The sequence below is a fragment of the Pyrgilauda ruficollis genome, unplaced genomic scaffold, assembly GCF_017590135.1.
Source record: "Pyrgilauda ruficollis isolate IOZ18807 unplaced genomic scaffold, ASM1759013v1 scaffold84, whole genome shotgun sequence".
NCBI classification, from domain to species: Eukaryota; Metazoa; Chordata; class Aves; order Passeriformes; family Passeridae; genus Pyrgilauda; species Pyrgilauda ruficollis.
The window spans coordinates 2,225,580-2,248,166 of record NW_024530377.1 but is presented as its reverse complement, the minus strand read 5'-3'; the positions used below and the strand labels follow the sequence as shown (position 1 = coordinate 2,248,166).

At 41.6% G+C, this 22,587-nt stretch overlaps 1 protein-coding gene across 1 annotated transcript; it reads right to left on the bottom strand.

Moving 5' to 3' along the window:
- Positions 1-2,137: 2,137 nt before the first annotated feature.
- Positions 2,138-22,278, bottom strand: LOC121364488 (interferon-induced GTP-binding protein Mx-like). The gene is made up of 14 exons (XM_041487792.1): positions 22,253-22,278; positions 19,159-19,480; positions 16,713-16,905; positions 15,305-15,442; positions 13,194-13,348; positions 11,895-12,033; positions 11,208-11,406; positions 9,983-10,061; positions 8,920-9,042; positions 8,044-8,185; positions 6,599-6,757; positions 6,014-6,090; positions 4,489-4,728; positions 2,138-2,675 (listed from the first exon to the last, which is right to left on the bottom strand). Exons 2-14 carry the CDS (start codon positions 19,420-19,422, stop codon positions 2,442-2,444), a joined length of 2,142 nt encoding a protein of 713 aa, XP_041343726.1. The 5' UTR covers positions 19,423-19,480; positions 22,253-22,278; the 3' UTR covers positions 2,138-2,441.
- Positions 22,279-22,587: the final 309 nt, after the last annotated feature.

The following is a 22,587-nucleotide window of genomic DNA, read 5'->3' as shown; positions in this document are numbered from 1 at the left end:
TTTTTTTTACCAACAAAAAAAACCCCAAAAAAACCAACTCAAAAGGGTGAGCCAAGAGATTATTTTAATTCCAATATTTCAGGTTCTTGAACAAACCCAGAGAAATAGAGCAGGATGTCCAGGAATGCTGAGGGTTTTTGGTGGCTGGGTCTGATGAAATCACTCTGACTTAATTGAATTAAATAAGAAAGTTTAGCCTGCAGGCAGTGGCTTGAGGGAGTCACACCCTGTTCTGTCATTCCCCCTCCTGGTGCCTGGAGCAATGTGTCCTTGCCAGTCCTCTCCAGGTGTGAGATGTGCGTTTGCAATAGCCCTTGTGCACCAAGTGTACCCCTGGGGATGGGGGGATACCGTGAAATAACCAACGAGTTTAAAGTACTGTCAAAACAGAAATTAAAAAAAATAAGTTGTTACAGGTATGAGACACTTTTGCTGTGGCTTCTTGCAGCACTGCAGGTCACTAATAGCAAAATAATGTACTGGGAGAAAGGGTGAACTGGCTGCAGTTTCCTGGATGTTGGGTTGAATGCTGTACCAAAAGTTACTTTTTGGTCATTTTTTGACCAAAAGTCAGGCACCAGCTGCTTGGGGGGTTTTTTTTTTTTTTTTTTTTTTTTTTTTTTTTTTACAAATAGTTTTCCTTAGTTGTGCTTTATATCTGTTTACTTGGATTTTGTTTTTGAAAGCAGTTGCTGGATTCAGTGTATGAAATGCTTTGAGAGTCTGATTAAAAAAAACCAAAACCAACAACAAAACAAACAAACAAACAAAAAAAAAACCAACAAAAAAAACCCCAAAAAAACCAACTCAAAAGGGTGAGCCAAGAGATTATTTTAATTCCAATATTTCAGGTTCTTGAACAAACCCAGAGAAATAGAGCAGGATGTCCAGGAATGCTGAGGGTTTTTGGTGGCTGGGTCTGATGAAATCACTCTGACTTAATTGAATTAAATAAGAAAGTTTAGCCTGCAGGCAGTGGCTTGAGGGAGTCACACCCTGTTCTGTCATTCCCCCTCCTGGTGCCTGGAGCAATGTGTCCTTGCCAGTCCTCTCCAGGTGTGAGATGTGCGTTTGCAATAGCCCTTGTGCACCAAGTGTACCCCTGGGGATGGGGGGATACCGTGAAATAACCAACGAGTTTAAAGTACTGTCAAAACAGAAATTAAAAAAAATAAGTTGTTACAGGTATGAGACACTTTTGCTGTGGCTTCTTGCAGCACTGCAGGTCACTAATAGCAAAATAATGTACTGGGAGAAAGGGTGAACTGGCTGCAGTTTCCTGGATGTTGGGTTGAATGCTGTACCAAAAGTTACTTTTTGGTCATTTTTTGACCAAAAGTCAGGCACCAGCTGCAGTTCCGTGCCACATAAAGAAAAAAAAACTTCAATTTCCTTCTAGGCTGGCAGTTCCATGCCACAGGGACAAACCCTTTCTGCCATACCTAGCCTGAGGAAAAGGCTTCTCTTGTAAGAAACTAGGAAATTACTACATCACACACTGGTATAAACACATTTTTTTCCAGCGGTATGCAGACATTACTTTTAGTTATCAAACCAAATCTTCCAAAAAATGTCATTAACACAGTGTGTGATATGTTTTGCATTGGCCTCCATGAAATAAATGAACTTTTTGGAAAGGTTCTCCTTGCCTTGGGGAGGGAAAGGAGAAAAGCAGCAAAACACATGCTGAGACACCCTTGTAATGTTTAACATCCTGGGAGGTTTCTTTCCTTTTGGACATCCAAATCCTGCCCATCAATCCCAAAATTTCAGGTGATGCTGCAGACATCTGAGAGGAAGAACCTCTTGGGCTTCTGCAAATCAGAGAGCTGGGAAAGGAGACTGAACAGAGCCAATGGCACCAGTCACACAAAGGAAAAAAAAACTTTATTTTCCTTCTAGGCTGGAAGGGTTTCATGCCTGCTGTGTGCTCCTCTCTCCCTCCTGGGCTGAGATTTAGTGGTGCCACTTTGCAGAAGTGTGTTTTAGGTGTTAGCAGGAAAGAGAACAACCCCAGCAAGCCAAAATCATGAAGGGAAGTGGGAGTGTCATGCACTAAGCTTCATGGAGGAAAGATAGATAATTTGGTTTCTACAGTTTGTGAATTATACAGCTTCCATCACTAAAAAGAGAAAAAACCCCCCAACAAAACATGCAATCCTCAGAGTGTTAGCTTTTTAATGATTATCCCAGTGGTTGCACAGAGTTCACAAAGAAAATGTTTAAAAATGGGATAATGTTTATTTAATCACAACTCCCCCAGCGGAGCTCTTTATGCAAAGGCAGCTGTTTGCATGTGATTATGGAAAATAAAGAAAACCTGAAAACTAGAAATTAGTATTAAAGGTCTGGGCTGATGCTACTTTATTATGGGATTATACAAATCTCTTCAGTAATGCTAGAAGATGAGGAGAAAAAAAACCTTATGAAAAACAAAGAAATTACAACAAGCTGAATTCTCTCAGGTACTGGCAGGCTTTGGTGAGACGATCAACTCTTTGGCTGAGGTAATTCCTGATTTTAGCAGCTTCAGAGTCCTCATCAAGGAGAAAGTTTAACTTCTCTTTATCTTGTAAAAGTTGCAGCATTGAGGTCTGCAAGTTTTCTCCAAAGTCATGAAGGACAGAAGACAGGATGATCAGAGGTATCTGATTAGCCAGGCGTTTGCTTGCTTCCTGTGAGATGGAGGAAAAAAAAAATGGCAAAATACTAAATTGGCAAAAAGAACTGAAAAATGAAGGGTTTACAGGTAATCTGGCAAAAAAAAAAAAAAAAAAAAAAAAAGTGGTTCCAAGGTCTTAAAATATTGGACTAAGTTACTGTTCAAGAAGGGAGTGCTGCTATGAACTGAAAAATGTTTGCAACCAGTGTCTTTTGTGCCTGAAATCCAAAAATTAAGAGTAATGGGGGTGTCAGCTGTTGCTTTTCTTCCCTCAACAAACTAAAGCCAAGGCAGACTGTCCTCTGCTCAGCTCTGTCAGCTGCCACTGGGACAATTTATAGGAGGACATTCCTGGCAAACAGAACTTGTGCCCAGTTTCTGGTGTCCAACCTGTCTCCACCGAAATCTGGAGGAAATCACAGAGTGATTTTTCCTAGAGCTGGTAAATTCCTCTGTTAGACTATTATTTAGATGGTATTTCTGATGTTGTTGTCCTTTTAAGCTTAAGAGGGCTTTGGAGGAAGCTTTAGCCTTAAGGGGAAATGTCCTCAGCAGCAGAGAGAGCAGACTGTGCCTACGTTACATCTGTTGACATCCCACGAGATAATCTCCTGTCTGCCCTGACCAGCTGCCTGGTTCATTTATGGATGCAAACTGGAACAAGAAGAGCTTGTGGAGCCCTCTCCCCATGGACAGCCACAGGGTTTGGGGGCCCACCTGGTGATTTAGGACAACACGAGGTTCTAAGCCTCTCCCAGCTCTGCCTCCAGCCCTCCTGGTGCTGGGTGAGCACTTAGACCTAAGTGCCTGGCTGCAATTAGAGGTGCTGTCTTTCTTTTTGTAGCACAACTTGGAAAATGGCATTTGTAGGTCCTGTAAGGTGTAGGCAGCCATGGGCACTTAACTTCCATCTCATTCAAACTCTACTTGGCCTTGCATAAGTCAGTCCCAAGGAGCTGTGGTGCCCTGGCATTTGGGGGATTGTTGAAAATGGCTCTCAGGGCATTTATAAAAATATTTAACTGCAGATAAAACATATAGTAGAGTGTGTAGCAAGGTGAGATGGACGCGCTTATGCATTTCTGGCCTTGTTCTATGAAAACCAAGGGTTTTGTGTTCATCAGCCTGAGCAGCCTGACCATTTAATTGCAGGAATTTGCACAAAGCCTGCTCTTGGAATTCAAAGTGAGCTGCTACCTACCTTTCTGAATTATTGATATTGAACTTGTTGCTTTCTGAGGGAGTTTTACAACAAAGCAATCTTGATCCTGCATGTTCTCTCCTCTTTCTTTAACGTGCTCCTTTGTTAAAACACCCCATTTGTCTTCAGACACTTCACTTAGAGGGTGCTATCTGCAGTACAGCAGATGCACTCTGATCTCTACAGACACCTGATATATTTTAATGTAATGTTTTATTATTGCTCCTCCTGCTGTAGTAGTTTAGGATCTGACTGCAAGCCACTGACTCCACTTTCTGCTGGCTGCAGGAATGTGCAGAGTGCCTTGAGGCTGACCTGAGCCAGGCTGGCAGGTAGCTGACAAGTGCTTTAGGAGCCAGCTGTCACTTTGGCACCTTCAGGCTTTTCTAATCACCACATCCTGCATCCTGCTGACACAGCCCAGCTTTGCCCTGACGCTCTCATCCCTGGTCAGATGCTGCAAGGAGTTTGCAGAGAAGCTGAGCATGTCCCTGAATGAGGCACTGAGACAGCCCCTGGCTGTTCCCTGCACAGTGCTAGGGTGGCTGCATTGACTCCAGCAAGACCTGGCCGAGGGGGATCTGCTGTGGCATTCAGGGGGCAGCAAACCTGCCTGTGAACTCACAGAGAAATAGGCACTGGTGTGAGAAACCATCTCCACGACAACAGAGGGATCCTTTGGAGCAATCTGAAACTGCAGGTTTTTCCCTGAGGACACGTTGAGGGCGTTTTCTGCCTTAACAGTATTTAAATCATCAATGTAAAGGTCATCCTGGCAGTACACGATTTTCTCCATTTTAAACTGTGCATGGACATGTCTTTCAGCCTCTGCTGCTTGTTTCTCTCTAATGTCTTCAATTTTCACCTAGAAAAGAAAGGAACAAGGAGTTCTGAGACATTTGCTTCCTTTGGGAAGGTGCCAGTGCTTAGCAGTGTCCCCAGGGGATGGCAAAGTGGGCACAGTGTTCAACTGCCCTTGTGCAGCACTGTCTAAGCCCAGAACATGGGAACATGGAGAAATGCTTTGGATTGTTGTCTCTCTCTTGTGAAAGAGCAGGAAAATGTGGCAGTTTTGTCCCCTCCTTGGGGACTGATCCTTGGGATCAGTCCAAACCTGGTGCTTGAAACCCAAATGAAAATTCCTGTAGTCAGCAAACCAACCCTGTCTAACCCCTCTCTGTCTGGTGCTTTTATTGCAGCCACCTGATTCTTTCTGGCCTTTTTGATACTTCCACCTAAAAGTCTGTGGGGGTGGCAAAGTTCCCTCAGTCATGCTCAAATTCCCTTAAGATGCTTTCCTAGCATCCCTAAGAAAACAGCCCATCTCTTTTCTCATGTCCAGTGTTTGCCAGAATTTCTCCCCTCTTCATTCCTCTCACTGTGTTACACCAGCCTGAACACCTCTGTGTTTGGATGAAATAATTTCTTTGTTCACTGTCTGCTTGGCCTGGCAGCCCAGTAAGGTTTGACCATGCAAGTGAAATAGCAAAACACCTATTTCACTCCCATTTGCCTCTGAGTTTGCTTTTTCAGCAGTACCCTGTGAGTGGACTCTGTTTCCTGGCTGCCAGCATTGCTTCTGGTCTTTTCCTCAATGTTTCTCATCTTTTCCTCAAAAAAATGAGAAAGGCCTTCAAGGACATCCCCACCACTGAACTCCACCCCAAAACATGCTAATGCCCAAACTGTGAACAGCCATCTTCTAATTTTTTAATAGCTGGGCGATTTTTGGTTTGTCTGCTCCTGCTCCCTTTCAGCACTGAAATTCCTGCACTGGCTCAAACCCTGGCTTGCTTTCAGAGAGGGAAACACAGTTCAGCTCTCAAATAAGTTGAGGGCTTAAATCTGAAATTAATGATAAACTCTTCAAGGTAGCCACACCAGGTTTTCTTTGCACTGTATTGCAAATGTCAAGAATGTGAGCAGAATGAATAAAGAATGTATGTATTAGATTTTGTCAAAGTTGTGCAAAATGCACTTTCATTAGTGCCATTATAATCATGCTATCGTTTTCAGGCTCTTTCTTATTTTCCTGCAATAAATTCCACACTTGCATAAGGGTAATGCAGTGAGACAGGTACCACAAGCATGGATGCATTTACAAATGCCATTCTGCCTCTGGAGAATCTCAGGCTGTAGTAGCGTCTCACCTTGGCAACTCTGCTTAGATTGTGAAAATTAGCAAAATGCCTATTAGCAAGTTCCATAAATTTCTCTTCAACCAGTCCTAAGGGAAGAACAGAGAGACAAAATAAAGTCAGGTAAGCAAGTGAGGGTTTTAAGCTACTGTTAATATGAGACTTGGGAGACTACTCATTTTCTCAATTCACTCAGAAACAGCTGAGCTGCTGTACTGGTGCACCCTGCCTTTATGACGCATACAAACAAGCAGAAATTTAGATTTCCAGGTCCAAGAATGTGACCACTTAACACTAGGTACTTCTACTGTACTGTTTCCTTGCTGTGTTATTTATTATAGTTATTTTCTAATTTTTTTATAGTTATGCTCTATTTATTATACTTATTTTCTAATTCCCTTCCAAGAGCCACTGGGAAAAGTATTAACAAGTGCTGGAGACCATGTGTAGAGATTGAAAGCTCTAGAGAAGGAGCAATCCACAAGCTGAATCGGATTTATTTCCACACTCTGAAGAGCATCAGCTTCTCCTGGAAAATAAACTTGTCAGGCCCAGCAGTGTCCCCCACACGTGAGCCTCCCATGGGCTGGGCCATACTCATCACGTTGTTCAGGATCTCAATTGCTGGCTCCTCCAGTTCTCTGATCTGCTCTTTTACAATGTCCTCAAAAGTCCTGTAGTTGCTGAAGCCTGGGAACTCCCGCCCACGGTACTGGTCTTCGTATTTCCACACTTTACCAGGGACGGTTTTTTTAGCTGTAATGGCAAAATGACATTGCTTTGCGACTAAATCACTCAATGCATACGTTTCAGGTTTAAGAAGGAAGTCTATTTCTCCTCTTTGAGTTGTTCTTGAGAGGAAAAAGCACTGAGATGATTTTTTTGTTGCCACAGAACAGAGCTAACACGTTGCTGCTCTCTGAATGAGCCATCTCACACACTGCATCAAGCATCTGACTGACAGAAATTATGATGTGCCACAAAAATTTGGGGTTTTTTTGGTATTTTTACCCCCACAGAAGTAGCTGGCCATTGTCAGTCACTTCAAAGTTTTAAAAAAAACCCTGAATGAAACAAACCTCCAAGCTCACTAAAGACTTCTTCTGGGGAATTACTGCTGACTAGTTATTTTTATTTAAGATATCACAGTCAGTATTTCTTTGTTGATACTACACAAATTTGCTATTTTTTTTTGAGGTATCACCTTGGCCCAGAGCTAAAGTGGAAAAAAACCCACCCAGATTTAAAAATATTAATAGCAATAATAAAATAAAAACATTAAGAGCAAAAATAAAAATTATTATCTAGATTGTTATTATTTATATTATTCATTGGTGTTGCTGTTACTTAGAAGACCAGTTCAGAATATCACCAGCAAATTCTGTGCCAGTGTCTTGATTTTATTGCTGTGCTGGGAGAAGAGAGACAAGCACTGACCTCTCTGTAATGACAGCATTTAACAAAAACTGTCTGTGTCCCCAGGACACCAAAGCAGATGGATACTCCTGGCTTCTTGCTCTTAATATTATTGGAAAACATTTACTGAAGATGCTGTGTCTGGGTTTAAAAGCAAGGGGATGGGCTCTCAGGTCAGCTGCCAGGATGGGTTCAGAAAATTCACAGGATCACTGGGTTGGAAGAGAACTTCAAGATCATCAAGTCCAACCCAGCCCCAACAGCTCAACCAAACCCTGGCCCCCAGTGCCACATCCTGTGGAATTCACATTCTCTGAACTCCTTCGCCCAGGGTTTTTCTCCTGGGAAGCTGAAAGGCAGCGAGAGAGGCCTCAGGGAAAAGAGAAACAATTCTTATCTCATTTGCTTCTCCTGTGTTGTGCCCATGTGGAATGTGTTTGGAGATTGTTTCATTGGATTCTGCTGTGAGTTGTTTTCACTCTTTGGCCAGTTGGGGCAAAGCTGTGTCAGGACTCTGGAGAGAGTCACAAGTTTTCATTATTATCATCCCCCTTTCTGTAAAAAGCTTTTTCCTAATATCCAACCTGTATTTCCCTTGGTGCAGCTTGAGACTGTTCAGTGCTTACCCCTCTCAGAGCACTCCAGGAGAATCACGCCCCACGTGCGGAATTCCTTGCGGATCTTGGTGAACAGTCTGACCTCATCCCCAATCAGCTGCTCCTCTCCCCGTGTGCTCTGAGAGATGTCTTGGTTGAACTGTTTGATCAACTGTGAATTGAACAACAAGCAGGCAATTTAGTGAAATTTTCTTTCTTCAGACTAATTTGTGGATGTTAAGTAAATCTGCAGTTGTTTGATGTTAAAGCAGGGACACAGTTCATAAAAAACATCCCTTTCTTACATCTTTTATGCTCTTAGCTCCGGGTTTGTTTGGTTTGTTATTTTTTTCCACCCCAAAATGTAACAGCTAGAGGAGAAGAAACTTTATATTCTTTTGTTTTTACCCCTGTAGACTTTTAGAGCCATTTACTAAATTCTAATAGGCCAGACTTGTATGAAATCTGACGAGCTTCCATAAACACCTCTAAAGCCTACTGAAGGCTTACTCATCTGTGAGATGAGGCACTTAGAATGGACCTGCAAACCACATTTTGATATCAGGAATACATTTGATCTTATGAGTGTAAACAATGGGAACCCTTCAAAGTGTTGAGCATGTAGGAGTTTGTTTTCCCTTGCTGAGATGCATGATTTTGACCCAATCAACCAAGTTGTTTAGTTTTCATGTCCCATAATCACAGGAAAAAAATTTTGAGAAGAGGCCATGAGCTCCTGTGGTCCATTGTTTTTGCAGGTGTGGATTGTCTGTGTTACCCTCACTGAAATGATGGATACCACAAACTTCCCAGTGGTCCATGCTGATGTTTTGATAATTTCAGGTGCTTTCTTTTTCTCCCATAGTTACCTCCTTGCTCTTCTCTGTGACCAATACTGATACTTACATCTGTGAGGAAAAACAGCTTCTCAGACTCTGTTTGGGGTGTGCCTCTATTGTACCTTTGCAGATCCTGCAATGTTTTATGGAGGGTGTCACGAATTTGGCTCTCCAGCGCTGGCAAAGTTTTCTGGGGAGGAGACAGTGAAGAAGGACACTGAGATAGGCTGAACTTGCCTGATTTTGGAAGGAAAACAAAATCCCTCTAAGAGTGATCTACAGCTGCATGGGATCTTTGCTGTTTTTACAAATTCAAGAGCTTGAGGCCAGTGTCTCATGCTTGATAGTGGGATAACACAAAAAAAGCAAATATGGCCTTTATTGTGGGAACTTGGGAGCCAGGATCTCCCTGAGGGATCAGGCTGGACCTCACTGAGAGCTGGGCAGAACAGCTGCAGTCTAGGGCAAAATTTCACCCACAGTGAGCCAAAAACAATGTCCTCACAGGTTGTGCCAGGAAAGTGGTGACTGCTCAATTCCTGAGAAATACCTGATGAAGCATGGCTGTTTAGTTGCTTGTTTTCTGTAAATTTACACAAATAATTTTTTCTCCTTTGAGACTGAATTTAGATGTTCCCTATATTTTAGAATCTTCTCTTAATGGAATCAGATATATTACATGCAGCTATATTTATACCAAATAAAAACCTCCAAGAGCCTTACACTAGTATATTAATATAATAGAACTTCTTGATGTTTTGAAGACATTTTCAGTGGAATAGAAATCACTGTTTCACTAAGCTGACAGCAGTAACTCGTCACCCAGGTGATCAACACTCATCAACAAAAAGAAATATCATGTCTGTCATAGAAAAGGCAGGGATTATGAGTCACAAATAGATGAACCCTAATTTGTTCATTGTTGATCTGTAGTTAAAAGGCAAATCTGAGGATAGACCATGGGGTTTTTTACCTCTGCCTCTCAGTTCAGTTTGTTCTTTGATCACTGAGCTGAAGGATAATTAAGGACATAAAGATGAAATCCAAGTGCAGTCCAAGGCTGAAGGGTTGAACTGGTTTTTAGGTAGTAACTGATACAAACAGCTCAGTGTGGGACTTCTGTTACTTACAATAATGTGTTTCACAAGTTCATCTGTGAGCTTCTCTGCCAGATGGGGGATAGTAGCCTTTCCTTCTTCCATAAAAGCCCTGTGAAAAAAAGAGGAAAAGGTGGGTTTGGTTAGCCAGGCTCTGCAGGGCAAGGAGGCAGCACTGATGCTCTGCTCTGTTTCCACTAATTCTATTACACAATTTGAGTAAAGAAAGGGTCTCTGGGCCATGCTGGTGCAGAGGTGGCAGCTGCCCAGGACTCTCTGGGTTTATTCAAAAGTTTTTTGACAGCTACTGACTCAGCAAAGGGAAACAGAGAAAAATCTGAAAAAAGCAAATTCTAACAGCAGATGAATGTGCTGTTCTATTACTTCTTCATGTGTGAAGTTCACAACCCTTGTCAGCTGCCATTCTCTGTATTATGATTTATTTCCCTGTATTACAATTTATTTACTGCTGAGTCATCTGGGCAGCCTGTGTCCTCAGCACAACCTTTCTTTCTCATGCTGTTCCTCCATGTTTTCCAGTGAACAGAAATACTTCAGTGCCTGATTGAAGTGCTCAGATGCTTTAACTCAAATTCTTTGGGACTATTTGGAACTTCTGAAGTTCATTGCCACCGTCATATTTTCTGGAAAAATTCCTTTGCCAGGATTTCTCTCCTGGGAAGCTGAGAAGCCACAGAGAAAAAGGAAAACAATAATTATCTGACTTGCTTCTCCTGTGTTTTGCTCCTTTGGAATGTGTTTGGAGATTGTTTCATTGGTTTCATGTGAATTGTTTTGACTCTTTGGCCAACCAGTGCCAAGCTGTGTTGGACTCTGGAGAGAGTCATGAGTTTTCATTATTATCTTTTAGCCTTCTGTAAGTATTCTTTAGTACAGTTTTAGTATAGTATTCTTTAATATAATATAGATAATAAAATAATAAATTAGCCTTCTGAGAACATGAAGTCAGATTCATCATTCCTTTATTTGTCTGGGAATCCTGCAAATGCAAGAGTTCACAGCACTTCCCCCATGTATTTTGCATCCAAAAAAAACCCAAAAAAACATTTTAAAAAGTTTATTCATTATGTAAAGATCTTCTGGGTTGCTGAAACACAGCCCTACATGGGCACTGAGAAATATGGAGTATAACTAATACCTGTCTGTAACCTCTAAGTAGTTAAATCTCAGCAAATCAACAGGGAGCTTTGAGGTGACTTTAACATGTTTTTGATGAGAATTTTTCTGTGAGGAGTACCTGAAATGCTTGTGATTCTCAAAGAAGTTTCTCTCCTGCCGGATTGCAGCAGCCAGGGTCAGTTTGTTGTGGATGTCCTGCTGCCCACGGCACTTGACAATCATGTAGCCCTTTTTGAGGGGGATTACCCTGTTTTGCAGGATTTTAACGATAGCTTCTTCAGTTCCCCTGTCCACCAGGTCAGGTTTTGTGAGGATTCCTGTGAAGTTAAAAGAGAAAGTTAACCACCAAGCAGGAACACTCTGTACCATGTTTTATAAAGCAATTTTTTTTTGTATTCTCTCTCCTAGAAAGTTCTCAGCTCCCAGGCTGTAAAACTCACTCTGCAGTTGGTCTCCCACCATGCCTTTTGCTTTGCAAATCTTTCTTTAAAGGTTTCTTTCTCAAAGCAAAGCTCTTTTACCATTAACTTCAGATCAACTACTATTGACTGAGATTTTCAGCTTCCAGTTATTCGTAACAGGAGTGCCAGCATGACACCAAACCAAGGGATTCTTGGAGCTACTCAAGAATTGTGACAAGAAATACGTGCAAATATATGCTTTAGGCTGTTTTCTGTTTTGTTGGGTTTTTTTTTTTTTTTTTCCTCTTCTTCTAGTAGCTAATTTCACAGAACATCAGACTTCATGGGAAGGAAAAAAAAGATTTGGCCTCTTTTTCAGCTCATAGCTTAAAAAATGATCTCACCTATTGTCCTTTCTCCAGTGGGGTCCACCTCTTGAGCCATTTTCAATGCTTCTGTTGTTGCAATATCCACATTACATGGCACCACTACCAAATTGACTGTCTCTTTGCAGCCAATAATTCTTTTAAGTAGCTTTTTGATCTGCAATTCAATACAGCAGTGAGGAGGTTCAGTGAAATCAGACACTTGCTTGTAGGATGTGACAATTTCTAGCAATATGAGCCACTGCCTGATGACATTAAATGCCACATATGCTGAAGATAGTGTTACATGCTAGAGGATGGCATGGAAAGGGGTCAGCAGAAGAATGCAGCCTCTTTCCTTATGTTAGGATTAATCCAAACATCTGGCACGAATGAGACCAGACTAATTTTGTTAAGCCTGTCCTGACAGCTACGTGGAGTTTAACTTCTTGTGCATACACAATCTTTCATTATAGAAATATTAAAGGTATTTGATATCTAACACATGTAAGAAATCAGGTTCTGATGTGTAGGTATACACTTGTGGAAAGAAAGCAAGCTCCATTGTGCTGATAAATCTCAAATATGTATCTCTGAAAGGAGCACAAATGTGTGTGGCTTATTCTTCAGTGGAATATTTGTAGGAAAATTTTAAAAATCAAGACTGAAGATGCACATGACATCTAGTTGGCATTTTTCTATGTTTCAATGCCAAACTAAACGAGTTCCTCATAATTTGTGTTGTTCTGTAGAAGCTTCACAGAGCACTATGGTGCTTATTCCACAGTAAATCAAATATTTTTTTCTCCTGGATTTTGGTAAAAATGCCTCTCTTTTCTGCTTCCCACCCATCCCAGCTTCTGACAGGCTGCAAATGCTACACACTCTGCAATGCTACAGAGCTCTCTGGAGCATGCAGACAGCTGGGAACAAGGGAAATGTTTGGATTTTATCACATCTTCTGCTTTCTTCTCAACACAACAGAAAGATTGCTATCTAACTGTGGAATTAAATTACTCTCCTCCCAGAAAGTAAAGCCCAGACAATCCAATCTTGTCTCATTTCTATTTGGTATATCTAGTTTAGTTTGGGCTCCTCTTATCGCAAGTTCCCATTTAAAGGTATTTTTGGAGAAGCAACCCAGCTCCTGCACATCACCCTCCCAGCAGGCCTTATCCTACCAGAGTTTTATTTGCATTTCCCAGCATCTCTTCTAAAAGCAGCCAGAGGAAGAGCAGAGATCCCCTCCACTTATTCTGTTTACTTCACTAAAGGTCTGCTGGGAGCCCCGAAGGGATGGGACCCTGGCACAGACTGGCACATGAGGCTGAGTTTTACCTGCTCCCCGATGTCTTTTGGCTGGTCCCCCACGGCCACCCTGGCAATTCCAGGCAGATCAATTAGTGTCAGATCGGGGACATCAGGGGACCGAACTTCCAGGGAAATTAACTGGTCGCTGATGACACCTCTAGGACCGGCCACAACATCCTGGGCTGTGAAAAGAGCAAGGCAATGAATACAAGCTTCAAATGACTCATCGAACCAAAGCTGAACACAACGACTTTGAAATGCACCAACTACCACCAAAGGTTCTTTCAGGCTTGGCGTTTTCTTTCAGATCCAGCCACACACTTTAATTACCTTAATTCATACCAATTGCCTGGCCAGTTTTGAGAATATCCAAATAGTGTACTAAAAAGCTAATTAAAAAAAAAAATAGAAAGAATATTTATGCAAAAACCTAAGGAAATTATCATGCAGAACAAGTTGATGTGAAGTCCTGTTGGAATATGAGCTGTAATATTTTACAGAGCATATATCTATGGACTCTTATGTATGCAGACAAAATACGTGTAAATAAACCACAACGAAAGGGATCAGGTGAAACACTGGTCAGTTGTAGAAATGCTTCCTCAACAAGAGACTTTGTAAGCATTAATTAATCCTTGGATGCTGTGAAAGGAATATAGGTGTTCTATATTCTTCACATTTTGATAGGGAGATTGAGAGTTATTTTTCCAGATACTACAAGGCAATAATGCTTGAACTGTGAGCACAGAGAAGCAAGAAAGTCCCAGTCATTCTCATAAGAGATCTTCAGCTCTTTAATTACCTTAATTCATACCAATTGCCTGGCCAGTTTTGAGAATATTGAAATAATGTACTGAAAAGCTGATTAAAAAATAGAAATAATAACAATTTGCAGAGCTGTGCTTGATGCCTTAAGTTTTAGCTTTCATATTTTTTAGATTCTGTACTGCCTTAGTGTATGACTTTGAACTTCATATAAAGTGTTAGCAAGTTCTCCTCACAGCTCAGTCACACAAAACAATCCTTTTCCAGCCCCAGAACCAAGGACACCGCTGCAGCTTCAGCCCCAAAAAGTGCAAACAACAGGGAATTGAGGAGAGCAATCTGGGAGGATGGGGCTGCATAACCTGAAGCTGTAATTGGACAATTAACCCCAATATGGAATGGACCAAAACTTATAAAAGTGTGAAAACTTGTGACCATCTTGGGTGTCGCCTCAACCAGGCTCTTGTACTGCCCAAGGTGTATCCTTTGAAGGACTTCTAATAAATCCCTACTTTATTCTTTAACTCTGTCCAGCCTCTGTTCCAGGTTTTTTCCAGATTCCAGGTAGCCTTTCTAGAAATCATGCTAGTCAAGGAAGTAAGGACAATCCAACTTTCACACTTAGGGCAAGTGCTTATTGCCCTTTGGGTAAGAACCTGATTTCTTACCCAGCATGAAATGTCATAACAGTAGAGCTGAGACATGTGAAGGGCAGTGACCGAGCCTGTGGTCACAGCACCTGGCAGAAGCTCTCTGTCCTCCACTCTGCCTTCTTGCAATTTCCTCCAAAATAAACAGATTTCCAGACAGAGACACTTCAAGCACTCTCTGGGCATTTGAACTGATGGTAGGAACCATTTAGGTTCCATGTTTACAATTTGACAGACAACCTCCCCAAACCAGGAAATCAGGAAGCCATCACCCAGGAAAGGACACTGCCTGAGCCTTTATCATGGATCAGGATAAAAGGATCATGGATCTAATGGGTGGCATCCCTGCCCGAGGTGCTGGAACTAGGAGACCTTTAAGGTCCCTTCTAATCCAGGCCATTCTGGGATCATCATCATCATAAATCATCTTCACCACTGAAGCACTGGTAGAGCTCCCTTGAGAGAAATGAGTTTTGCTGACCCAGTTCCATCTGCTCTGAATCCAGAGATTCAGAGATCATCATCCTAAATCTGGGATCATCATCATCATAAATCATCTTCACCACTGAAGCACTGGTAGAGCTCCCTTGAGAGAAATGAGTTTTGCTGACCCAGTTCCATCTGCTCTGAATCCAGCTCTTGGTGTAACTCCACAATCACTGTGGATGCTGCTCAGTCTAAGAGGAGGATGCAGAGGAGATGGAGCCAGCCAAGTCCACTCACCTTGCCTTACTGCTCTGTCCACCTCAGAGGCGTTCTGGAGCTCCAGGGTCACGTTTCTGTAGGAGATCTTCCCTTGCCATGCCTGCCCTTCAGGCAACCTCTTCAGTTTAAGCTCCAAGGGACACCGAGTGACAATACCTACAGCAGTTCCAAAGGCAGAGGTTGCGCGTGAAACACGGCCTTGAGGTGTGTGGTGTACGCAGGGTTGCTTGTTTCACACAAAAATGTTTCACACAAAAACATGGAAATGCTCCAACAGACGCTGCCAGAGGGGACTTGTCCAGCTTCCTGCTCAGAGCAGGATTGTCACCAGTGACATGAGGTCAACCATGGCTCTTCCCAGACATGCCTGGCCCTGCAAACCTCCACAGATGGAGTTTTGCTCCTCTCTGGATGATCTGTTTCAGTGCTGCAACTAAATTCTATGAAAAACCTTTCCACAACTTCAGCCTGAAAGACTACATTATACTGTAAACTCACATGGAACTTGCAAAATTTATGTGTGCAAAAATGCACACACAGAGCTAGAAAGTGGATCTTCTTCAGCTGTAAAGTCTTTCATAATCTTTGACTTAAGCAATGCTTTAAGTAAAGATCTTTGCACACTTTCACACATAATAATAATAATAATAATAATCTTTAAGTAAAGATCTTTGTACACTTTTTACACATAATAATAATAATAATAATAGTTATCTGTAAGAAAATGTAGTTCAAAAAACCCAAACCAACCCCAAAAGCAAATTTAAAGCCTGGTTTTCCATGTGAAATTAATACTCTGCTGCACTGCTGCTTTCTGGGAAATGCACAGAGTCAGCTGGGGCATTCACACTACACTTCTTGTAGCTATGATATTTTATTAAAAATCCTTTCTTAGGATTTTTCCCCTCCTGAGGGGCTAAGAACCTCAGGAAAGAAATGTAAACAATATCTGCTGCTGTGGGATGCAACAGGTGCATCTTCAATTGATCCATGTAGATTGTTTTCAATTCATGACCAATCACAGCCACCTGTGCCGAGGCTGTGAGCAGTCACAAGATTTTTCTTATACATTCTATTCTATTCCTGTTCTTTATAACCTTCTAATCTATCTTTTCACTCTGTTCTTTTAGTATAATTTTAATATAATATTTTAATATATTATATAACATAATAAATCAACCTTCTGAGAAAAATGAAATCAAACCTTGTGTCTCCACACATAGAACACTCACCACAACAGTTCTTACTCCTGGTCTCTTGACCACCTGGAACATGTGCCTTGGATTTACCTTGTGGTGCCTCACTTGCACCTCCATTTCTCAGTCATGGAGCTATCCAATTCTAGACCAAAAAAAAAAAAAAAAAGGAAAAAAAAGAAAAAAAAAAATCCCTTCCACCTCATCAAAGAGAAAATGTGAATTCTTACCATTGCCCCTGGGGAGAGCAACACCAGAGAGGGCCTCGAGGACAGAACTTTTCCCAGAGCTCTGGTCTCCAACCACAGCAATTGCTGGCAAGGACAGGTCCTTTTCTATTCCAAGAGCTCTCAGGCTGTCAACAAGATCAATGCAGGGTCGGATCTTCTCCTCATATTGGTTGTACAAGGTGTGTTCTGTAGCCTGTTAGAGTTAAACTTACAATGAATTTTCCATAATTAAAAAAAAAAAAAATAAGAGACACATTTTATGTTCATCCTTCTTTAGTAAAAGTTATTTGCTGGCATCAAGCTCTGCTTCATATCACTGTGCATCCTTGCATCTCCATGTAATAAATGGGTGTCTGTAAATATGAAATAAACTGTTGAGGGTGGCTCACAGACCATCCTTAAATAACAAATAGTAAAAATAACATATTTTGGAAGCCATCCTGAAAAGATAAAGAACACATTACTAAGTGTGCTTTGTTAATTTCTTTTAATAACAGTTTTTTTAATATCTGCCATTTTCTTTCACTCATCCACAGATGTACTGAAGCATGTGTATGCAAATGAGGACTGATCCCAGAAATCACTGAATTTCATAAAAAATAGCTTATTAGATCTGTGTTTTGGAGTTTGAAGATTAGTTTGTGCACAGGCACCAAAAGAGTTCTGTAACATAAGAATGCTGTATCATTCTTAACAGGTGGCTGAAATCTTTTAGATTATCATGGCTCTTCCTTCTTTGCCTCATTTTAGGCTCACATAAGGCATGAATATGAGTGGGTTGTTTTAAATGACTGATTTTTGTCATTTTCTGGGTTTGATACAGGTCCAGATATTAACACAGGCTCTTCATTTATGTGAAAACAAAAGAAACAATTTCCAGTCTTTGGCAAAACCGGTCCATCTGTTGTTAAATATGCTCAGCTAAAGTATATAAAGATCAGCTTGGTCCCTTCTCCCTGTTCCTTTCTCCATGTTCCAGTCTGACTGCTGCAGTTAGAGATGCAATTTTGGGAACACCAATATGTTTCAGACATATTGGGCCAGGCACATTCAAACCTGGTTTTTCAAAAGGAAAAACTGAAGTTTCTCTCCATCACTTTTATCCAAGAAAAATACGTCCAGAAGTATGTCTATGGATGAGATGCACTCAAACAAAGCAGATTTTTAGGTTCAAGATGAGGAAGGCAGCACACATTACTGGAGGCAGGCTTTTAAAACCCTTTTTGGAAACCCCTCCTCACTCTCCTCACTACAATATTTAATAGCTAGTAAATTCTCAAAAAACTTCAGTAACTGTGTCATAGACTTAAAAGCAACCTGTGTTCAGTGTTAAATATCCAAGCAGGTTATTATTAACCTTTCTGTGCATTTCTGTTGAGGGTTGAAGAGCCTCAAGGAAAAAAAAAACCCTCAGCTTTTATGATTTCTGTTCAACATTTGTCGCTAGGATTGAAACAGACACATTAAGTTGGCTTTTTTTGGAAACCCCTCCTCACTCTCCTCACTACAATATTTAATAGCTAGTAAATTCTCAAAAAACTTCAGTAACTGTGTCATAGACTTAAAAGCAACCTGTGTTCAGTGTTAAATATCCAAGCAGGTTATTATTAACCTTTCTGTGCATTTCTGTTGAGGGTTGAAGAGCCTCAAGGAAAAAAAAAACCCTCAGCTTTTATGATTTCTGTTCAACATTTGTTGCTAGGATTGAAACAGACACATGTCACACATTAAGTTGGCTCCTAGGCTGCAGCCATCTCTTTTCTTAGACCTGCATTATTAATGTCTGCAGATTAATTGCAGGTACCTCTCTATTGTATCGTGCTTTTTGTTTTATCAGTAGGTCTATGGTTTGATTTGTGATTTAGTAGTTTTCCTTGGTGCTGTTTTTTCTTTTGTCTCCACTCTTTTCCCAGAGATGTCATCAGCTAGTTTCCAGTTTCTATTTCTCCAAACTTTATCCATTTCCTAAAACTGTTTTTTTTTCCTTGGAAGTTTATTGGTTCACTATTGTTATTCCCCGCCTAGGTTTTTACTCCCAACTCTCCTGATTTGTTGGAAGTTGGGTCTGCCCCTGACTTTCCCCTGAGACATAAGTCTTTAATCGGGGTCCAGGAAGAGAAAGGGGAAATTTGTCATCAAATAAAGTTTCCCTGGGACCCGTGTGTGCTGCCTGTGTTTTATACTGCGCCGAAACAACTGACAACTGGGATTCAAGGAGCTCCAGGGGGAAAACTGCTGCCCCTCACTCTCAACATCAGCTAGCCGGGGAAAGAGAAGCGGCACCTCTCTTGCCACTTACATGAATAATTGCTAGGCCTCATCCCAAAAGTTCTCCTTAGACCTAACAAGTGCAGTTTGCCCAAAGAGACAAAGGAATTAATTTTGGGGCACAAAGCGAAACAGCAGAGTAAGAGTGGGGAGGATCTGTGCCCTCTCCTTGCCTTACCTCGTCCTCTTCTTTGAAAAACTCTTTCTCCAAGTCCTGGTCGTAGTTAGGTTCGCTCTCAGACAGCTTCTCTGACAGCTCAGGATCATCATCTGGTTCTGGTGGGAGAGGCACTGTAGCAGCTTCTGGAAGTGCTTTTCCAAAAAGATACGCAAGCACCTCTTTCTTTGGGGAATTTTTGGTTCTTTCAGAAGGTTGTTTGAATGCTGCTTTCTTTTTATCCATGGCCTGGTGATTTACTGGTCTTGAAGGTATGTTGTCCATAAGTGTTTCACTAAACACTGATCAGTGCCTGGTCCAACCACTCTGAGCAGTGCAGCTCCTGAAACCAAACATGGGGAAGTGAGTGACTCCACCTGGCAACAATTATCAGAGCAGACAAAATCAAACACCGCTTTTATTTCCTGATCCAAACCCTTGGTAGGTACCAAGCGCCACAGCTCTTTTTAAATCACTAAAATTGGTCTCCAGGTGACAGACTTGAAAAACTTCCTATTTCTTTTATGTTTTTTTTTTTTTTTTTTGTTTGTTTTTTTTAATTTAAAAAAATGCCAAGGGAAAAAAGAGTATTTGGGTTTTTTGGAAAAAAAAAAGTTACCCTAGTTTTTGCAAAAAGCCAATTCTCCTTGATGAAAAAATTTGCTGAAAGGTGTTTGGAGAAGCTAAGCTCAGTCATTATCAGGGCAGGATTGGAGGGAATGTGAATCCCTAACTTCCTGGGGTCAGGAGTGCCCATCTCACTTCTTTTGTGGAAGAAATACTTGTCAGGGGCAAGTCTGACACCTGTTTTTGTACCTTGGTCCCCTCCTCTATAGCTTAAAACCCTCTGCCAAAAGCAGACTTTGCTTCACATGATGTTAGAGAAGGGAGGACTAGGAGGCTTTTTAAAATTTATTTCCCTGTTCAGCGTTTCCTTATGGAAAAGTTTTGTTTTCTATGGGTGACTGAGGAAATTAGTGGCTTTTGGTATGACATCCAGGGAAGGCAATTTCCAGAGAAAGTGACTTAAGGGAAAAAAAAAAACCCCAAGAGTTGTTTTTCAAACCTAGATTTTTTAGCTTCCCTCTGCCAAACCAAGATCTGTTTAACTGAAACACTTCAGAAAACAAATTAGGAGAACCATATCTTTGCTTGAAATAACTTCCTGTTCTGTTAATTTTTTTTGTTGTTGTTGTTGAATTAAGTTTACAGGTTTTCTAATTTAAACAGATGCCAAAATAGGATGATCAGACACAATGTAGGTTATACTTTCAATGTGTAAAACAAGTTTAGAAAAAACCCACACATTGTAGCAGAGCAGTTGAGAGAAGGTTGTGGGCCAGGCATGAGAAACTGGACACAGTGACTGTGTGGGCATTTATAATTAGATTTATTGCTAGTACAGTATATAAATATTGCCAGTGCAATATCAAAATAATAACTCTATCATCTATTACAATGGATTACAATCAGGTAATGGCCCTGCTGCTGAGTCACAAGTGAGACCCCCTTGCTTCCAAAACTTTTCAGAGCAGTCTAGGTGCAACCTGCTCCACTTTAGTCCCAGATTTGGTCAGCAGTCCGTGTCTAAAGGGTTACAATATGAGCAGCTTCAGGTGGAAATGTACAGATTTCCAGTCCTTGGCCTTGCAGAATTCATCACTGCAAAGCAACAAAGCACCTCTGGAGCTACTTTCAGATTTTATGTCTGTATTTAGGTGGACCTTGGGTATTTTAACACCTGTCCAAAAGCGTTGAAGGGTGGCTGGAGGTACCTTTTGGGCATCCCTGGTGGGAGTGGCGAGAGAAGGGGATGAGGAGGGGGAAAATCAACCCAAAAACTTCCTGCAGCTTTGTGACACCAGTTTGCCCTGTTGGCCCAGCCTCCCGGGGCCAACATCTCAGTTCCCGATCTCTGGAATGAATAATTATGCAAACATCCAGATATCCTGCAATACCCACCTGGTGAGTTTACCTGGGACAAACCCCATGGCCATCACAAAAGGGATGTGGGGAGGGCTGAGGCTGCATGGGGAGACCCAAACATCTTTAATTAACCTTTACAAACATCGAGGTGGGGTGCAGACCACAGGGTGCACACACACTCACTCACTCACTCACTCAACACCCCTGCACAAAGATACCAGAATAAACACTCATGTGGATTTCTGAGGCTACCAGCACCCCTGGACCAGGAAAGGACGGGTGGGTTCTGTAACCTTTCCCTGTGCCACACGGGCATGGCGATTTCTCTGTGTACTGAGCTGTGACAACATTGGATGGAAGAGAGGAGGAGAGGAAAACAAAAAAAGCTGCGACTGCAAAGAGCCCTTCCAGAATGGGCCAGAAGCCACATGTGAAACACGACACTGGATGACGCCATGATACTGAAAGTCTGCCAAAAATTTCCTCTCCCCAGAGCTGCCCCTGCCTCCTTTGTTGGGACAATACTGATTTCCTTGAGCTTTACCTTTAGAATTTGCCTGCCTGTGTGAGGGAAACCTCTCCCAGCACACACAAAGCACTCTCTGCACACCCACATCTGCACAAAATCTGCCCTATGGTTCAGAAGAGAAGTTCCTTTGTTTTTCTGTAACAACCCTTTGGCTTTGCATTGTAGAAGATGAAAAGCCCCTTCTAAAAATCCCCTCTCAAACCCAAGGTGCAGAGCTGCCGTGCTGAACCCACACAGCTCCTGGGTTTGCTCACTCTCTGTCCAGCCAGAGGAGCACATGGATTTCTGGCTGATGCATCAGGATATTTGGGTAAACCTCACAGTTTCCATGTTGTATGGTTATTAACTCCAGCTGTCTTCTCATAAAGAAAATAAAGCAATGCAAAATGCTGGCTAGATCATCTTGCTGAGTAATGGCTTTAAAAAAAATTAAATGCCATCTCTCAGTTGTCTCCTTGTAAAGATCAAATAATACTAATAATTTTATTTATTAATTTATTTTTTTTTTTTCATCTCAGAAAGAAAAAATCCTGCTCCTGGCAACCCTGTTTAATCACACGTACTTTAGATGCTTTATGCAGCCTTGTCACATTAAAAGGAATGAAGATAGCAGTAAAAAATTGCATTATTATTTTTAGAAGAAGGAAGGGAGAAACTTACCCTTGCAAGCTTCCTGTAGAAAGGAGAAGCAGTGACTTCCTAAAACTTCTTCAGATGCTTTTTTCTTTACAGGCTCCACCTTCCCATTATGACAAGAAGGAGAGAAAACGAAACTAATTCTCACAGGAGAAACATTTGGCCTTTGTGGAAATGACCAGGCTGTTTCAAAAGACAGAGTTGCCACAAGTGGGCACCACTTGCTTACTTTGCACCTGGCTCAGTTAAGGAAATGGATATCCTAATACATCCTAACACATGAGTTGTGTCCACAGAAAAGGGGGCACCTCACAGCCAGAAGTTCAGAGAGCCGGAGAATCCTAGAATGGTTTGGGTTG

Bases quoted from the DNA above. Each gene is read 5' to 3' on its own strand.
- LOC121364488 (XM_041487792.1), bottom strand. From the start codon at position 19,422: ATGGACAACATACCTTCAAGACCAGTAAATCACCAGGCCATGGATAAA. The intron at 15,443-16,712 runs GTAAGAATTCAC...GAACTGCTGTAG, and splicing joins TGCTCTCCCCAGGGGCAATG to GTATTGTCACTCGGTGTCCC. The intron at 6,091-6,598 runs GTATGGCCCAGC...TTCTTCCCTTAG, and splicing joins GATCCTGAACAACGTGATGA to GACTGGTTGAAGAGAAATTT.